The following is a 16,837-nucleotide window of genomic DNA, read 5'->3' on the forward strand; positions in this document are numbered from 1 at the left end:
TCGCCGAAGAAGCCTCCATGCAGAAGTCTTTGGAAGAAAACCCTAGATGGAGAACAGGCCCGCCCCCACGAAACGACCTGGAAGAGAATAGCCTCGGCGATCAACTCCTGAGGAGCTGCAAGGGGAAACGAGAGCGGATTCCTCCACGCCAAACTGATCGGCAATGGACTTGAGGAAACCCTAGTCGCCCTGTCTCCAGGATGCCAGGTCGCGAGCCAGTAAGCCCCGATTTGTTGTTTTCACAAAGCTTGTGGAACCAAGACATTATATCATTTGGGACATCATCCAAAATGAATTGTCTAGTAGAGCCAATCGTACCTCTTTAGAGTGGCAACTTGTATACTTCACCACCTGTATCAACTCTTCATCCTAAACAGGAACACCGCCAGAGTTCACAAGTCTTGTCCTCTGGCTAGGTATGAGCTTGATTTGAAGTTCCACTTTGTCAGTGTGCTTTTGCTAACAAGATTTACTCCATCAGTGTCGATACCACTAGTACCAAATCCCGTATAAACCATAATTCTCTACCAATGTTGAAGTGAAAATTACAAAAAACCACCACATTTCAGGCAGACGTTTCAAAAAACCACCGCTTTACATTTTTTTTTTTCAAAAACCCACCACTCTACAGGTAACACGTAACAAAAAACACTGATTCGTACATAACGATGGTTTAATAGCCAAACTGACATGTGGGTCTCACTGTGAGGATGACGTGGCATGTAAAATTTGCAAAAAGACCTTGGTACATTATAAATTCTAATTTATGGTCCATATCTTTTTTTACTTTTTCTATCTTTTTTTCTTAATTTTTTCCACCGGGGCGGCGCGCAGGAGGGCGGCGGAGATGCGCCCAGACCAGCATGGCCACGGGCCTGCGCGGACGAGCTTAGAGGGCAGGGCAGGAAAGCTCGTCTAGGGCCGGCGAGGGCTACCACGGCGAGGTACCGGCGCAGATGAGCTTGGCGACGGGGCGGCGAGTCGGCCGTGATGCGGCTAGGCTAACTCCGGCCAGGGTCCACCGCTGGCGGGTGCAGGCGAGCGTGGGAGAAGCCTCCTGCCGGTGGGGGCTCGCCGGCGTCGAGGATGGTGATGACGCCTCGCTGTGCAGGCTCGTCGGCACCACAGTCCCTGCTCGGGCTCTTGCCCATGCGGGCTCGCTCGCGTCGCGGATGGTGAGGCGCGAGCTCGCGTGGCCCACCAGTTAGTTTCTATCCTTCAGCCTCCTGCCCTCGTGGGCTCGCCGACGTGGAATTTAAGGTGGAGGAGAGCAGGCGCGAGCTAGTGGCCGACGGACGGTGACGTGGAGCGCCACCTCCACGACGGGATCCAGAGCAACGCGGCGCATCGAGCGAATACGGAACGACGGCGGCAGAATGACGACGGAGGAAAAGCGGGATCCAGAGTAACGACGACGGCGGCGGACATGGCTGCTGGAGCTCGGGAAGGCGAGGACGATGGCGTCGACTGTGGCCATCTTAGTCGAATTCCTTAAGTCAGCAAGCTCCACGAGGCGAGGCCAAGCTTGTGCCATGCTCGGTTTTGTCCGCATCATACTAAATCGATGGTGCGGCGGAGGTCGATCGCCGTCAGGCGGACTACAAGGGAAAGGGGAGGGGCAGGGACACCGTCTTGCGACCTGCAGGGGAGGGGCGGTGCGCGATGTGCAGGGAACCGAGGAACCTCACCGAGCTCTTCCGGTGGGCAACGCCGGGGAGCTCCGACCCGGCCGGCCCGGCCGCGGGCGGTGCTGCCACCGCCGCTGCTTTTACCACGCGCGGACACACACGGAGAGAGCCTGGTCTCTCTTCCAATGGTCAACGCTAGATGGAAAGAAAAGATAGACAAAAAGTAAATAAACAATTTTCAATGTTTTACATTTATGTCAGCCTGACTAGAAAAATAATAAATGAAAATTAGTGGCCTTTACACGTTACCTAGGGACCACAAAGTTCAAATTTATAATGTACGGAGGCCCTTTTGCAAAATTTACATGCCATGTCAGTCCCAATTGTCAGTTTTATGATTTAACTAGTGCTAAAGACGAATCAGTGCTTCTTGTAACGTGTTAGCTCTATAGTGGTGGTTTTTTGAAAAAAAAATGGTAAAGTGGTGGTTTTTTGTAATTTTCTCAATGTTGAAAGTCAAGCTAACTTTGCTCGTGCACGAGTTATTTTTGCCACGATCAAGACCATTTTATACGGGAATTTGATGTACCCATGACATCTTTTTAGTTGGAGAAATGTCGGTGCAGGCGCTGTGAGCCAGCCTCAAGTTTGTTGCATCCATAATCAGAAAGCACATGGTATTTAAAATTCGATTACCTTGTTTAGTATCACTGTGTTTCGTAATGTAGTTTGCTAAAAACGGCTGGGACGGAGGGAGTAGTTCACTCGTGTCGTGCACTGTAATGCCACGTGTCATGATTTGGGTACCAACTTCGTGTGGTCAGTGGGCGGTCACTAGCCACTGCACAGGTACACACGACACGATGGCAGCACGGCACGCCGCAGACCCCTGTCCGCTGATTTACTTCCAATTTTTCCCTCCTCCTCCGCGGTACCCGGACTCCACGATGGCGGCAATCCGAAGCGCGGCCATCTCCGCCGCTGCAGTCGTTGCTCTGCGCGGCTTCTCCCTGCGCCGTCTTGCGCCCTGCCTCGCGGCACAACCTCCACGAGCCGCCACCTCAGCGGCCGTGAAGATGCTCCCGCGCTCTGCCATGCAAGCCAGCGCCTTCACTACCGTGGTGCCCGACTGCGACGAGGCTGTTGCCGTGAGTATTCCGTCGAGCAGGTTGCTGGCCTGCCTGTTCGCTCCCTGGATTAATTGTTCGCCTTGCGCGTCTCCCGCCGGAGTTTGAGGCCGTTCACTTTGCTGCGGTTTCATTTCCTACCACAAGAATTCCAGATGAAATTCGATGGAGAGATTTTTTTCGATAAAGGGAATATATTAATATCGAGAGATACCAATTACACCCAGCCTCTGCAACAACGCACCACCCTAATGGCACTACGGATGCACACAGCCAAAAAAAACGAAAAGAAAACTAAGAAACAAAAGTCCCGCTACGGTATCACGGACCTAACAACAAGCAATACAACCACCACCATGACAACACCCGAATTGCGGACTCTCCAAAAACGACGCCTCCAAGAAGGGAACAAGTGCTCCAACACCGTCGTCGCCCGATCAAAGATCTTAGGTTTTCACCCTGAAGATAGTCCCCACTCTCAAAACAATGCCTCCACCAAGGTCACTGCCAGGCACAACCAGTTAAGGCCAGACCTTGGATTTTCACCCTGAAAGGTAGGACTCTGCGCTTCACATGTGTTGTCGCCCCCACTTTCATACCGCTGTTGTGAAGCCCGGACACCAAGCAAGCCCCTCAACAGCAGCGGAGACTTGAACCTCCCTTAGCTAGTCCTCCCCTCCGGCCTTCATGAAATTCTCTTCTTCCGACTTTCATCATGGATCCATAGTCACTTGATGTCAACACAGAAAAGAGCTTCGCGCCGCTCCCTCCAGAACCAAACGGTCGGAATAAACGCATGGGTGCGCACGATCGAATACCTCTCGATCCAGCAAACTCCGGGGAAAGCATCGTTACATTCGCCGGCGGAGCCTTCCGGAACTCAACCCTCCGGCCAGATCACGAGTCCAGGCCTCCGGTAGGTCCTCCTCTTCACGCAAGAGAGGCCCTAGGACCGCCGCCTTTATTCAGGCCGGACCCCCACGTCGTCGACCATCCCGGGCTGGCCAACCCAACCCTCCACCGGCGACACCATCGCCGGCTTCCATGCACCACCATCTCACCGCCGGCTGGCGATGATAGATCAAAAATCCACCACCACCAACCGCAGGCCGACCCTCTCCGGCGAAGAAGAGGCCACCTCCTCCGTCAAACCCAAGGCTGCTGCCCCGGGCGCCCTCGTGTCGCGGAAGATGCCCGAGATCGCCTCCACGCACCAACGAGAGGCGGGGGTGGATGGCATGGCGCAGACCGAGGGTCTGGCCGCCGCCCACCACCAACCCCTGCCGGAGTGCTGCGGGAAGCCGACGAGAAGAGGGAAACCGCAGCGCCGCCCATCCCACCCGCGCCTACCGGTCCGCCAGGGGACAGCCGACGGGAGGAGGGCCGCCGCCGCCGTCGCCCATCACGCGCGTCTGCTCCGCCAAAGCATCGAGGAGGTGGGGATCCGGCCGCCGATCTGCACGCGGCGACGAGGAAGGGCCCCCGCCGCCGCCACGCCCCGAGGGACTTTGCCCCCGGCGGCGCTACCGGCGGCGGCGGCGGCGGAGGGCGGGGTGCGGGAGGGTTAGGGTTGGGTGCGGGAGGGGTTCCATCGAAGAAATAAAAGAAATTCGATGGAGAGATGTACGCGAATAAGGAATGATCACTGAATTTATCGTGCTCCTTGTGCTGCAGGAACCTTCGGTGGAAGTAGACACGGAGACGGACCTGAGCAAACTGGCCTGCCCAATCTGCTATTACCCGCTCGTTAGCTCGATCGATCACCAGTCCGCGTAAGTGGTCTTGTTGCCATCTGCGTGTCAGCAGCATATCCAGCGTGCTAGTCGGGGGGCATCGATGCCTGTTTGATTTTTTCATCAGTTCCTTTTCAGGCCGACCAAATCCGATTCTAGCCTTGAATGTTCTACTTGCAAGAAAGTGTACCCCAGTAAGGATGATTACTGGGATCTAACTGTGGCGGTTGGTTCTGCTGAGTACTCCGAGTCCATGCCGGCAGCAACTGAACTTTTCAGGTAACATTTGATGTTTCTTCTGAAGACTGTTAAACTCAGAAGCTTACAAAGTACTACCATGCTGTAACATGCAACAGAAACGTCTTCTGAATATTGGCGTTGTGTATCAAACTTTCATAAACCATACTCTATTATATTGCAAATTAAGTGCTGAGAGCATGTCCACGAGATCACGACTATGTAACTAGCAGTGCAAGGAACCGCTAAGCCTAGCATACTATAAGTGGAAACTAGCATACATAACTTGAGATGGTAAATTCTTCTGAATATTGGCTTTATGTATCGAACTTTGTTCATAAACCATACTCCATTATATTGAAAATTAACTGCTGAAAGCATGTCCCATGACTATTTAAAAAGCTGTGCAAGAAACCTCTAAGTCTAGCTCAAGTACACGTTATGAAAATTGTTGTTTTAGCATATGACAGATTCGTGCAATTTAATATCTTGCCTCTTCCCCATACACATGGCGCATTCAGGCTTCACCACTTCACATCCTCTTAGAACACACGCACTTACTCTTGACTTTTGAGCAAGCTCCTTCATCCTGTGGTGCTCTCGGATCATTTCTTGACTAAATATCTTGCCCTATGTAGACTGTAGTACCACCTCCTGCCACTCTGTGTTTCCTCCTCTCCATCGGGGTGCAGAAGTGACAGGTTGCATAGTTGATGCTAACGCCTATTGAACGATTTTGTCTCGCAGAAGACTGACTGTGCATTTGCTAATTAATTCTATCCAGAATGTTCCTTACCAATGATTAACAATTCTAACAGGACCCCGTTGGTATCATTTCTTTATGAGAGAGGATGGCGCCAAAATTTTATATGGGGTGGTTTCCCAGGCCTAGAGAGAGAGGTCATGTTTCTTAACTATTCTTGTTTCCATGAGCATGTCCAATTACATTTGGAAAATAACTGTCCTAACAATCGTCGTTACAAATGCATACATTACAGAATAGTCATTTTCTTGCTTTATAAGAAAAAAATAATGCATTACTGAATGATACCTCTGTTTCGCAAAAGAAGGCGTAGACTACAACTAAATTATACTTACATGATGTATATTACAGAACTCAGAGCTCTAAGTTATCAATTCCCTGGTGTGGTTTAGTGGTTAGTAAGATACAAATCTACAACCAAAATTTAGTTACCAAATATTCTGAAATATATTTTCATAATATGTATTGATAGACCAGAGCATTACCTGGGTCTGGCCTGGCAGGAAAAATATAAAACATGTTTGCATTCAGACTGACCCAGCGAGTTGGTTGAGCTCTTAGGGTGGTGCCACTACCGTTTTTATTTATTGTGGTATGCTGAGCTTAAGACCGGCTGTCGCCTGGCCTGTTTGTAACTAGGCCTACGGTCTTGAGTCAGATTCAATTTTCTCACGTATATAAAAGCGTTTATGTACCATTTCTGATTGCAAGTATAATTTCTGGAATCATTTTTTAAATATGGGAATGAAATTGCAGTTTGACATGGCAAAAACTTATTTGAAGCCAACAACTGGAGGTGTTATAGTTGATGCAAGTTGTGGAAGTGGTTTATTTTCAAGATTGTTTGTCAATAGTGGACTATATTCTCTTGTAGTGGCACTGGATTTTTCAGAGAATATGTTGAAGCAGTGCAATGAATTCATCAAGGAGGAAAACATTTCTGATGAGTATGCTTTACAGTCCCCTGGTCTGCAAGTTTCTTTCTGTAACTCATTTTGTCACTTCTAAGCAGTCATTAATCTCCTTTGAAATGGTATACAAGTGCAGTTTCTCCTGTGGTTATTGGTCAATCCAACGTCGAATAGAGTACTCTGATGTCATATTACTGCTGATTTCAGGAGATTAGCCTTGGTCAGAGCTGATATATCCAGACTCCCTCTTGTGAGTGGTTCAATTGATGCTGTGCATGCTGGTGCCGCAATTCATTGTTGGCCATCTCCAGCTTGTGCTGTAAGATTCCCATTTGAAGTGCAAATTTATGTCTGCATTTTTTTTGTATTGCTACAATCTCTTCCAGTATTACCGGGACTAACATGCATTTATTCATTGTATGTATTTTGCATATTGACATACCAACTTGATTACTCCACATTCTTATGTGCATTCTTAATACACGTGAACATATGTTAGTTTCAGTAGTTTGTGTACTTGCACTATGCTCATCGGGAAGCACATAGCAGTATAGCATACAAGTCTACAATGGGAACATGCACTTGTACGCTTGTCATATCCACATGCCTTCTTCTGGTAGTCCACCTGCTTGCGACTGAGCTCACACAAAATTCAAATAAGAATTTACTAAGATGCATGAAATCTTTTTCATGGTTTCTGTATTGCAACTTTATTAAGCTTCACAGGATGAAGAACAGGGAGTTAGTTTCCAAAAAAATCATAGCACATTTACACTTCTGTATGCATGTAATTAAGTTTGCATCAATGATATTCTTTATCTAAACTTCCTGTATGCTATTAGCTTCCTGCCCTACCAAGTGACACACTGATAAAAGGTGAAATATTGTTTTGGTCTTTCTACAGGTTGCGGAAATTAGCCGAGTCCTTCGCCCTGGGGGTATTTTCGTGGCTTCTACTTTCATAGCAGACGTTCTTCCACCAGCCGTTCCGGTATTGCGTATTGGACGCCCGGTAATCCCCACTCTTTATCATCCACAAATAATTGTTTGCCAAGCGGTAATACAGATTAGTAAGCTAGACAACCATGATAGTTGTTCGTCACTTTATAGTAATTTGAGGACTAAGCTTTGGAGAATCCTGTGCTGCTATTTGTGGATTCAATTTTGTTGACCATGTTAGGTGCTAACTTATTGTTGAAACTATCTTTGCAGTATATTGGTCAAATCACTGGTAGCAATATCTTCTTGTCAGAAGGGGAACTTGAAGATCTTTGCAGAGCATGTGGGCTGGTTGATTTCACATTTGTCAGAAATGGATTCTATATAATGTTCTCTGCAACTAAAGCAAGCTAGTCAAATAAGTGCAGAATCTTCTAAAAGTTTACCCTGTAATGTAAGTTGTGAATACACTGTTCGATTATTTATCTGAAAACAATGTATTTCGGTAATATCTCCCTCCTATCTCTTTTGTAAATATTTGATTTTTCTATCGCAGGTCCTTGTGTGATGTAAATAGTGAATGCACATGTTTTACTTGGTCTTGACCATGCGAATAGTGTGATGGATCATATCAATTTATTTGTGCATAGCAGCAGAGATCTTTAAGTCTGCAAATGTTGTGCACTATTCCTGTATGTAGAAGTTTCATTCAAAAGCCACTGTGCTACGTGGGAGCTTCAAAAGGAGCCAGTATGAGCTGTGACTTTTGTGGTGGGTATTTGGTAGTACTGCTGGTACTGAAGCACAATATGGCTTGGCCTCGGCAGTTCGATCAGTGCACATTGAGGGGTGGTTGTGATTTGAATTGGTTGTTCTCGGTCCTTACATATTCTTGTGATCCTGGAATTTGGGTTTGCAGAAGCTGCAGACAGACATGCCACTTTTGTTTTTGGCTTTCCAACTTTCCAGTGGCGTTCATGGTCTCATGGAGGATAGTGGGTGAACCAGAATCTCTTGAAGATACGTTGGAGTATCCTTCCATGTCAAATTTAGGATGTCCATGTACTTTAGATAATTTTGCATTTGTACTGTAGTATCATATCCATCGACATGCCGGCATATGGAATAGAACCCTGTGTCCCGTAAAGCAAACTGGTTTTAGCTAGCTGAGTACATCCCCTAGCTAGCCGGACGGTCGACATGACGACATGTGTAGAGAGGAGCCTGCCCGCGGGGAAGCTCTCCTGGACCTGGCCACCATCAGGGACGGACACCACATCCACGATTATCCTAAGTATGCCATTGGCATCATCGAATCTTGTTGAACGATCCCCCGCCCCCGTTTCTGCTCGTCATTGTTTCCGGCTCCTCGCGTCGCCTTGCCAGTTGGTACGGATCCTAGGACTTTCGGATCAGAACAAATCCGTGGTAAACGTTTTTTTTTTTTTTGGTGAAATCCGCCTTCTGTTATCGATCATAACAAATTTGTGGTAGGCTTTTCGATCGTGAAATCCGCTGATTACAAAGAGTCCGGGCTAGCTGTTTGAAGACCATGTGAGATCTAATTGACTAATCTCAACCATCAATATGTTGTAACACTAATTTGTTCAATCCTGACCATTCTTTGTCTTGTGTTTTAATTATATAATAGATAATCACCCGAGTACACCAATTGCTCTGTCACTTACGTGTGGTTCCCATGCGTGAGGTCCCACACTTCAGTGAGCACAAGTCATGTGTCCACCAGTCTAGAGGCTCCAGTTAAAAGAAGAGCCCTCTATAAAGAAACATCAATCTCCATAAACATCAATCTTCCTTCTTAATTCTCACTGCTCCCTCCTCGCTCGCGCCGCCGCCGCCACAACCCCCCGCGCCCATTTCCGATCCCTCATCGGACCTTAGACTATGGAGTTGCCTGTGCCGAAGAAGCGGCCTGTGAAGCCGACGATCCAGTGCATCAACGGCCGGTGCGGGAGGGAGTTCCCTTACAACGAGGAAGACAAGCACATGATGGTGTGCCCGCCCGACTCTTGCTGCACGCACGCACCGGCTGCGAGTCGCCGATTCGCAGGTACCGTTCATCCTACACCTCAGAGAAGCCCACTTGACCGTTGTGGATAGATTCCCGTACGACGATGACTTCGGATTGGTTCATCTGAAGGTGCCGGCACCGGGCTCGCCAAAACGACAATTCATCGGCTACGGGACGGATGGCGCGGTGTTCGCCTTGCACATCCACCCTTGCGGCATGGACACCGCGGTATCCTTCGTGTGCGTCAGGCCGGCGGCGTGCAACTTGCCCCGGTATAGGGTGACGATGTGGGCGAACTGGCCCGCCGATGCCGGGGCCGCGTAAGCTTACCGGGGAACACTTGTTTGACGTGGTGAAGGCGGTATTAGAGCCGACGAGCAGCCCGACTCCGGGCACAGTTTCTTTGGGAGATGCCACTTCGTTCCTCTCGGTGCCGCCGCGGTATACGAGCGGCAATGAATCATCGAAGCAGCTGACTATCTATTTGCGCATCGATAAGGAGTGAGTGAACATAACACTACCCTCAATCTTATTGGGACGTTGCTACCGCGGATTTAAGTAATGCTGAATTAATTTGGTTTTCTTGTGACAGGGCGATTAGCAAGGAGAAGAGGATCTCCGTGCACAGCTAGCGACCTATATCTCGGCGTCCACCAAGTGTCCCTGTGTAGGAGATCTTGTTCCGCCTCTTCTTTTGATGTTTATATTGCTTCGTCACCGTAAAAGGAAGGGTGTGTCTGGGGCTTCCGGCTTCAAAGTACTCAGTACAAGAACTAAAAGAGACGTTTTGCTGATGGTTCTTGTCAGGCTGGCCGTAGTGTTGGAGGTGGTCATCTACTTCGGTGGGGAAGGACCTGATTGATGTTCCAATCTTTACTACTTAGACCTTTATTTAAAAATGTTGAGGGATTGGATGTATTTTATGTTTACCATGAATTATTCTATGTAATATGTAACCCAATTCACCGATTAATGCAACTCTGGATCCTTCACTGTCATACGACTACTAAAACAAAATAAATAAATATGCGTTTTAAGTTTAATGCACATTTAATCAAGCCACATAATGTTGGCGTAGTTGTAAGCAATCAGGTTTTTACTATTGTTGGCATGTGTGGTACACTTTCTTTGGCAATACCCAATCTAGCTTGTTCAATTACATTACATGAAGTAATTAAAATATGGATGCATAGAATCATTCACTTCAGTACATTTCGATTGCTTATAGCGGTTTCTATGACCAATCTACATCACAAATCTAGTTCAAATTTGATCTATTTTTATGAACAAAATTGGAAACTCTACTTGGCATTTTCGTTTATTATGACCAGATTCACATATGTAGTGATTCATTTGCTTTTCAAATCGCCATAACATTTCCTCGTGAACTCTTCATCTTTTTTTAGTTTTAATGAATTTCCTTTGGTTGCATTCAACTTGCTTCAAATTCACCGGCTTCGCCATTCGTACAAATTGTTCATCTTTTCTTTGTAGTTTTGTCATGCATGGAGCATAACACCCTAACATGGTAAAATCTGCATATTTTCTACCAAAACTCATGATGAACTTTAAAGAACATGCAATTTTAAATTGACCAAAATTGGTTAAAACTCAACATAAGTCCACATATATTACAAACTCGAGAAATAATCAACATATATATCACCTATATGGTCATCTTATGAAGTATGCCATGTTTCGAAATTGTTACCTTGAAAATTTGGCCCTTCTCTCAGGTAGTCACTTCACAATAAAGCTCACATAAAGCTCTTATTTTACACTAATAAAGTAGAATGTATTTTTGTGTGAAATGAAGTTGAATACAATATATGGGAACGGTAAGATGCACATTGCTGCCAAAATTTAGGATAATTATTAGTAAGTTCATACTAATATACAATGCAATGAACATGACCACACATGTGCAAGCAAGAAAATAAATATTTTTAAAATTACCTTAAGGCTGTAAGTTTGTTATTTGTATAGCAATTTTATCTCATACGATGACTCAAGCTAGCACTTTTTTTTTGAATTTGCTTCAATATTCTAGGACCCACCACATTCGTAAAATGGTAATGATAATTTTACGTATCATAGTGCACAACACACACACACAGATATATATATATATATATATCGACGCGGATTTTCTACCTAGGGTGATAGCTACGCACGTTATAACTATCGTTGGATCTTTTGCAGTGATTCGTGCAATCCAAACGTCCGTCAGCCCGCAGTCGTTACCTCAATCCATCCTCACATTTCTTTGGCCGTTGCGAAGACATGACAGTTCACTTTCTAATGCATGGCAGGACATGCCAGTCACTCGTGGCGTGCGGCATGGTTTTGTTTTTGAAGCTTTTTGACGTGAAGCTTCGCGAAAATATCCTATCCGCTCCCGCTGGCTTTTCAGTTCCGTTGTTCAGACATGTAAGGACCAAGAATTTATTAGGGCTAAAAGGCGGCTCACCCCACAGTAGCGAAAACGGCTTTAATTATCACGAAGTTAGGACTTTTGAGAAAAATAAATATTCATGTTAGATCTTGTCCATCTCCATCACCTCCACTATTTTAGTCCAATTAAAATACATAGTTTAAGATCAGCTTTGGAACTAACAAAATCATCGGCTCTTCTTAATACAAACGTGATTTATTTTCTTTCACATTCAGTTTAACGTTTGCACAGTACTTGTCTCCAAATAAAGCAAACTAATTCCAAATGAGAGAGAGAATCATGCACATTTGGTCCAATTTTTTTGAAGCCAGATCACAACAGACTCCAATTCAAGTTTTGTTTTCTAAAATAACATGTCAAAGCAAAAAAAAATCATTCCAGATTATCAGAGTGAGAATATGGAAGAAAATAGACATCACGATTTATAATTATTCGAATAAAAAATGACAGCGAGCTTCTATAAGAAAAGTCTGGGGGACGATTGTCAACAAAGTTCTTTAATGTCCAATTTCATAGAGTAAAATAAACTCTGAAGTTCTTTACAACGTGGAGCACATAGGGACTTATCAGATCATGGAGAAATCCTGATGTTAACATGGCAGAAAACAGTACGTCAAATCGCTACACCTATGTTTTCTTCCCTGCTCAAAATGCTTTCGGCAGATAAAAAAGAAGAGAATGAATAGAAGACAAGAAGTGCATCCAATTGTTTGTCAGTAGTATATCAAGAAACATGATACAGAGGCAGCACGGATTAGTGAAAAAAACGAATAAATCTTGAGCAGGCTGAAAATACACTCCCATCTAAAAAATCACATAACAATATTTGGTGTTATATCTGCATCCCCATAAAATAATCACAAGACAACTCCCCATTTTTTCTGTAAAATTAAGATGGATGAACAAACATGGTGAAGCAAATCCAGATCAAATTTAATAATAAAAATGAATACGCGTGGTGAAGCAAAACTAGATCAAACATTACCTCTCTTTTGAATGAACGGGAGATCTGGATCTAATGTTTAAAAAAAACATGTGACCTGGTCGGGAACACAACATGATCCAGATCGAAAAGAAGCAGTTGAAGAAAAACACGCGGCCAATCTCGCACGGGCCTCAGCACCGTCTTCTCCTTCATCAGGGATGTTCATGTGGAAGAAGGTGGGGGGGGGGGGGATCAAGGAGGGGCGCGGAGGTCCGCCGTCCCGTGGTCCGGTCGCGGCAGTGGTTGGCCGGTGCTGCGAGTTGGCGGCTCGTGGGAGGAAGGTTGGAGCTGAGATCCGGAGCGGCGCTGTGGCCTGGCCGTGGTCCGCGAAGAAGAGGCAGGAGTGGTGGGGATCGGGTGGGTGTGTTGTGCAGATCAGAAAAGAATGCAACGGGCTGATAAAAAAAATTAAGAAAGAGGAATTGTATCACCAAGGCACAACATCAGGAAATAAAAGAAGCTCACGCTCCATTAAAACGCAAGTCACAAATCAATAGAAGCAGCTATACATGGATTGGAGGAAGGATCGACCATGGGGAGATCGCCGGCTACTCGCACAAACCGATCCAGATCAAGAAAAAAAGTGAAACAAGAAGGATTAAAGAAAGAACGACAGGCCTCCCTCAAACCGTGAACAAATCCAGATCGGGAGGAAAGAAGTGGAGCATAACTGATTAAAAAAGAACGACGGGCCGGCTGCTCGCACAACCGCTACGGAAGAGTGACGGGCAGAGATCTAGATCGGGTGACGAGCGACGGGCCGGTCCTCCAGCTTCCGCCTAGGCAGTGCTCTGCCGTCCTAGAAGTTTATCTCCGCGCCGGCTTCCTCGCGCTTCGAGTTTGTGGCCTTCCTCCAGGTGATGGTCCCGGGGCGGGGCAGGAGATGGTGGGCGACGGTGGAGAGAAATGGGGGCGCGGAGGAGGAGCAGAGTGGAATCGGGCAAGTTGCTACTGGACGTGTGGACGAGAGATGAAAGTAGGTGGAACGATAGCCTAACGGCGTTAAGTCCATCGACGGTCTGAAATGCTCTATAGGGAAGATAAATGGTTGGATGAGTGTGCGTAGCTATTCCCCTAGGTAGCCCACTATTTTCCATATATATATATGGGAAATAGTGGGCTACCATGGGGCATAGCTATGCATATAGATCTAACCATTAGATCTTCTATAGGGAGCACAAGAGGAGCACACGGCGTTAGCAAATCCGGTGTATCCCCTATATGGCCACATGCAACACCGTTACAGAGTAGCACAAATAACCAACCACAACCATACAATATCTAAACTATTATACCAAAACGACAACCAAGCAGCATCGGTCACGGTTGATTTAAAAACTGACAACCATGCACCATGTAAACTATTATACCAAAACGACAAACAAGCATCGGTCACGGTTGATTTAAAAACTAACAACCATACACCATCCAAACTATTCTACCAAAACGACAACCAAGCATCGGTCACGGTTGAATTAAAAATTGATAACCATACACCATCCAAACTATTATACCAAAACGACAACCAACATCGTCACGGTTGATTTGTGCTTCAAAGCTTCGCAGCATGCAAACCCCGTGGACCAAAATTAGAACCACACCACGGAAAATGTATATCAAAACGACAACGAAGTATCGGTCACGGTAGCTTATTTTTAAACTTTAGGAGCAGGCAGATTTGTTGAGCAAAATGACAACCATACGTGCATTTCTTGAGCTGCTGCTGCTGTACACGCTTGGCTAGCTCATGGCTGCCGTGACGCCCTTCGACTACCTCCCCTGCTTCTCCTCCCGGCTCGCCCGGCATGGTGGCAGCAGTGATGATGGCGATGACCTTGCCCGAGTCATTCAGCAAGTCCATCGGGTTCATCTTTGCCACAACCAAAAGGTTCATCTTCGTCTACTTTCACACACACAACAATCTTATCTTTTCTTCCATTTTGTCTGACTAATTTTTGCCATGTCCATGCAGAGGGCAGTGTGCTGGATTACAAACCATCCATTGTGGCTGCAGCTGCAGCAGCGCCACGGCCAGCTCGACATCCTCTACAGCCAGCTCGGCATCCTCTACAGCAAGGGTCCTCGGCGCATGCGCCCCTGGCCGCGCTCAACCTCGCCGACTTCGACCGCGTCATGGCGGCCAACACGCGCTCCACGGTGGCCAGCATCAAGCAGGCCGCGCGCGTCATGGTGCCGCGCCGCAGCAGGTGCATCCTCTGCACGGGGAGCACCACGGGCACGCTCGGCGGGGTCCCCGCGCTCCCGTACAGCCTCTCCAAGGCCACGGTGGTGGTCGTGGTGCGGCTGGTCCCGGAGGAGCTGGCGCGCCCCGGCATGCGCATGAACGCAATTTCACCGCACACCATCGCCACGCCGCTCCTGGTCCGGTCGCTGGCGAGGGCGAACCCGGACGTCGGCGACGAGACGCCGGAGCGGATGGTGGAGAGGGGCATGAGCAAGCTCCAAGGGGCCGTGCTGGAGCCGGAGGATATGGCCAGAGCCGCCGTCTACCTCGCGTCCGACGAGGCCAAGTACGTCACCGGGCATAACCTCGTGGTGGACGGTGGCTTCGCTGTCGGGAAGCTGATCAACGTGCGCCCGGCGAGCTAAGGGAGCCGCAACTTCAAAAGTTATTTCACTGTTAACCCGACAAACGGTGTTCGTGCCAATACAACGTAACTCTCTAAAATACTGGCATAGACCACAGGCCGTAGGCACAATTGATTCCATGCACGCCTCCCGTTTTCAGGATCGTTTTGTTCTGCTCTAATAAATTACTTTGCAAAACACATTTTTTGCAAAGTGTCAGAAATAGATCATAATTTTAAAGTACCAAAATGACACCACTTGCGAGGCTGGCAAAGGGGCCTAGCTGTGTGTACCGTCGGACACAAAAATGTCAAAACCATTCCAAAACCAGAACTTAGATTCGGAGCATAATTTTTGCGCGGAAAACAACGACCAGATCCACCATACCGTCGGTAATTTGTAAAAAAAACTAACACCGCATGCGACGGCTGAAAAGGACACAGCTCCATGTGCCGTTCAAAACACAAATGTCAAAATAGTTCCAAAACGACAAGTTATAATTTTCACCGTACCGTATGCAATGTGTAAAAAATAAACCAAAACGACAACCTAGCTTCGGCATGGCACCATACCATACGCAATGTGTGAAAAATAAACCAAAACGACAGCCTAGCTTCGGCATGGCATCCGTGCCATAGATTTTTGTCGATTTGGAAAAGTAAATATCAGCACAAACACTAGTGAGAACACAGCTACCAATGCTACCGTTCAACAAGAAAATGTCATAACCATCCCAAAACGACAAGCTAACATCGGTATGTCAAACAACCGTTACATGAGATGACGGACGCGTTTTTGATCCGCACTCGAAAAGAACTTAAGCCCCACTATCCAACGGTTTTACCCTATGCATAGCTATCACCCTAGGTAGAAAATCCGCGTCGATATATATATATATATATATATATATATATATATATATATATATATATATATATATATATATATATATATATATATATATATATATATATATATATATATATAGATAAATACTTTCTACTCCTAGGTGTAACTACACCCACGTCTCATATACTACCATACGGAAGTATATAACATACTTTATTAGTTTGAGTATGTTCGTACACTATATCTAAGATACTCCATACCAACTTTGGTGAATTTTTTTAAAATACACCCATAGTTTGCACTATATATACAAAATACATGCATATTTATACGTAAAGAAATAGTGTACATAAAAAAGTGTACATACTACCTACAAAGTAGTATATATACTACCAAAATATTCTTATATACTTCATACTACATGTATATACTCTTCGGTATGATAGATACTACCTAGATTGTGTGAAACACACGTGGGAGTAACTACACCCGGGTGTAGCATGAATATGTCCTATATATATATATATATATATATATATATATATATATATATATATATATATATATATATATATATATATATATATAT

At 46.1% G+C, this 16,837-nt stretch overlaps 1 protein-coding gene and 1 pseudogene across 1 annotated transcript; both read left to right on the top strand.

Moving 5' to 3' along the window:
- The first annotated feature begins 2,690 nt into the window (after nucleotides 1-2,690).
- On the top strand, nucleotides 2,691-7,906 carry LOC124683968 (uncharacterized methyltransferase At1g78140, chloroplastic-like). Its single transcript, XM_047218386.1, has 9 exons — nucleotides 2,691-2,776; nucleotides 4,430-4,527; nucleotides 4,627-4,767; nucleotides 5,544-5,625; nucleotides 6,245-6,435; nucleotides 6,607-6,718; nucleotides 7,304-7,411; nucleotides 7,612-7,792; nucleotides 7,895-7,906. Exons 1-8 carry the CDS (start codon nucleotides 2,705-2,707, stop codon nucleotides 7,750-7,752), a joined length of 945 nt encoding a protein of 314 aa, XP_047074342.1. The 5' UTR covers nucleotides 2,691-2,704; the 3' UTR covers nucleotides 7,753-7,792; nucleotides 7,895-7,906.
- A 6,651-nt stretch (nucleotides 7,907-14,557) lies between these two features.
- Nucleotides 14,558-15,420, top strand: LOC124653122 (annotated as a pseudogene).
- Nucleotides 15,421-16,837: the final 1,417 nt, after the last annotated feature.

This window comes from Lolium rigidum, chromosome 1, assembly GCF_022539505.1.
Source record: "Lolium rigidum isolate FL_2022 chromosome 1, APGP_CSIRO_Lrig_0.1, whole genome shotgun sequence".
Taxonomy (NCBI): Eukaryota; Viridiplantae; Streptophyta; class Magnoliopsida; order Poales; family Poaceae; genus Lolium; species Lolium rigidum.

Bases quoted from the DNA above. Each gene is read 5' to 3' on its own strand.
- LOC124683968 (XM_047218386.1), top strand. From the start codon at position 2,705: ATGCTCCCGCGCTCTGCCATGCAAGCCAGCGCCTTCACTACCGTGGTG. The intron at 5,626-6,244 runs GTCATGTTTCTT...ATGAAATTGCAG, and splicing joins TCCCAGGCCTAGAGAGAGAG to TTTGACATGGCAAAAACTTA. The intron at 7,412-7,611 runs GTAATCCCCACT...CTATCTTTGCAG, and splicing joins TATTGCGTATTGGACGCCCG to TATATTGGTCAAATCACTGG.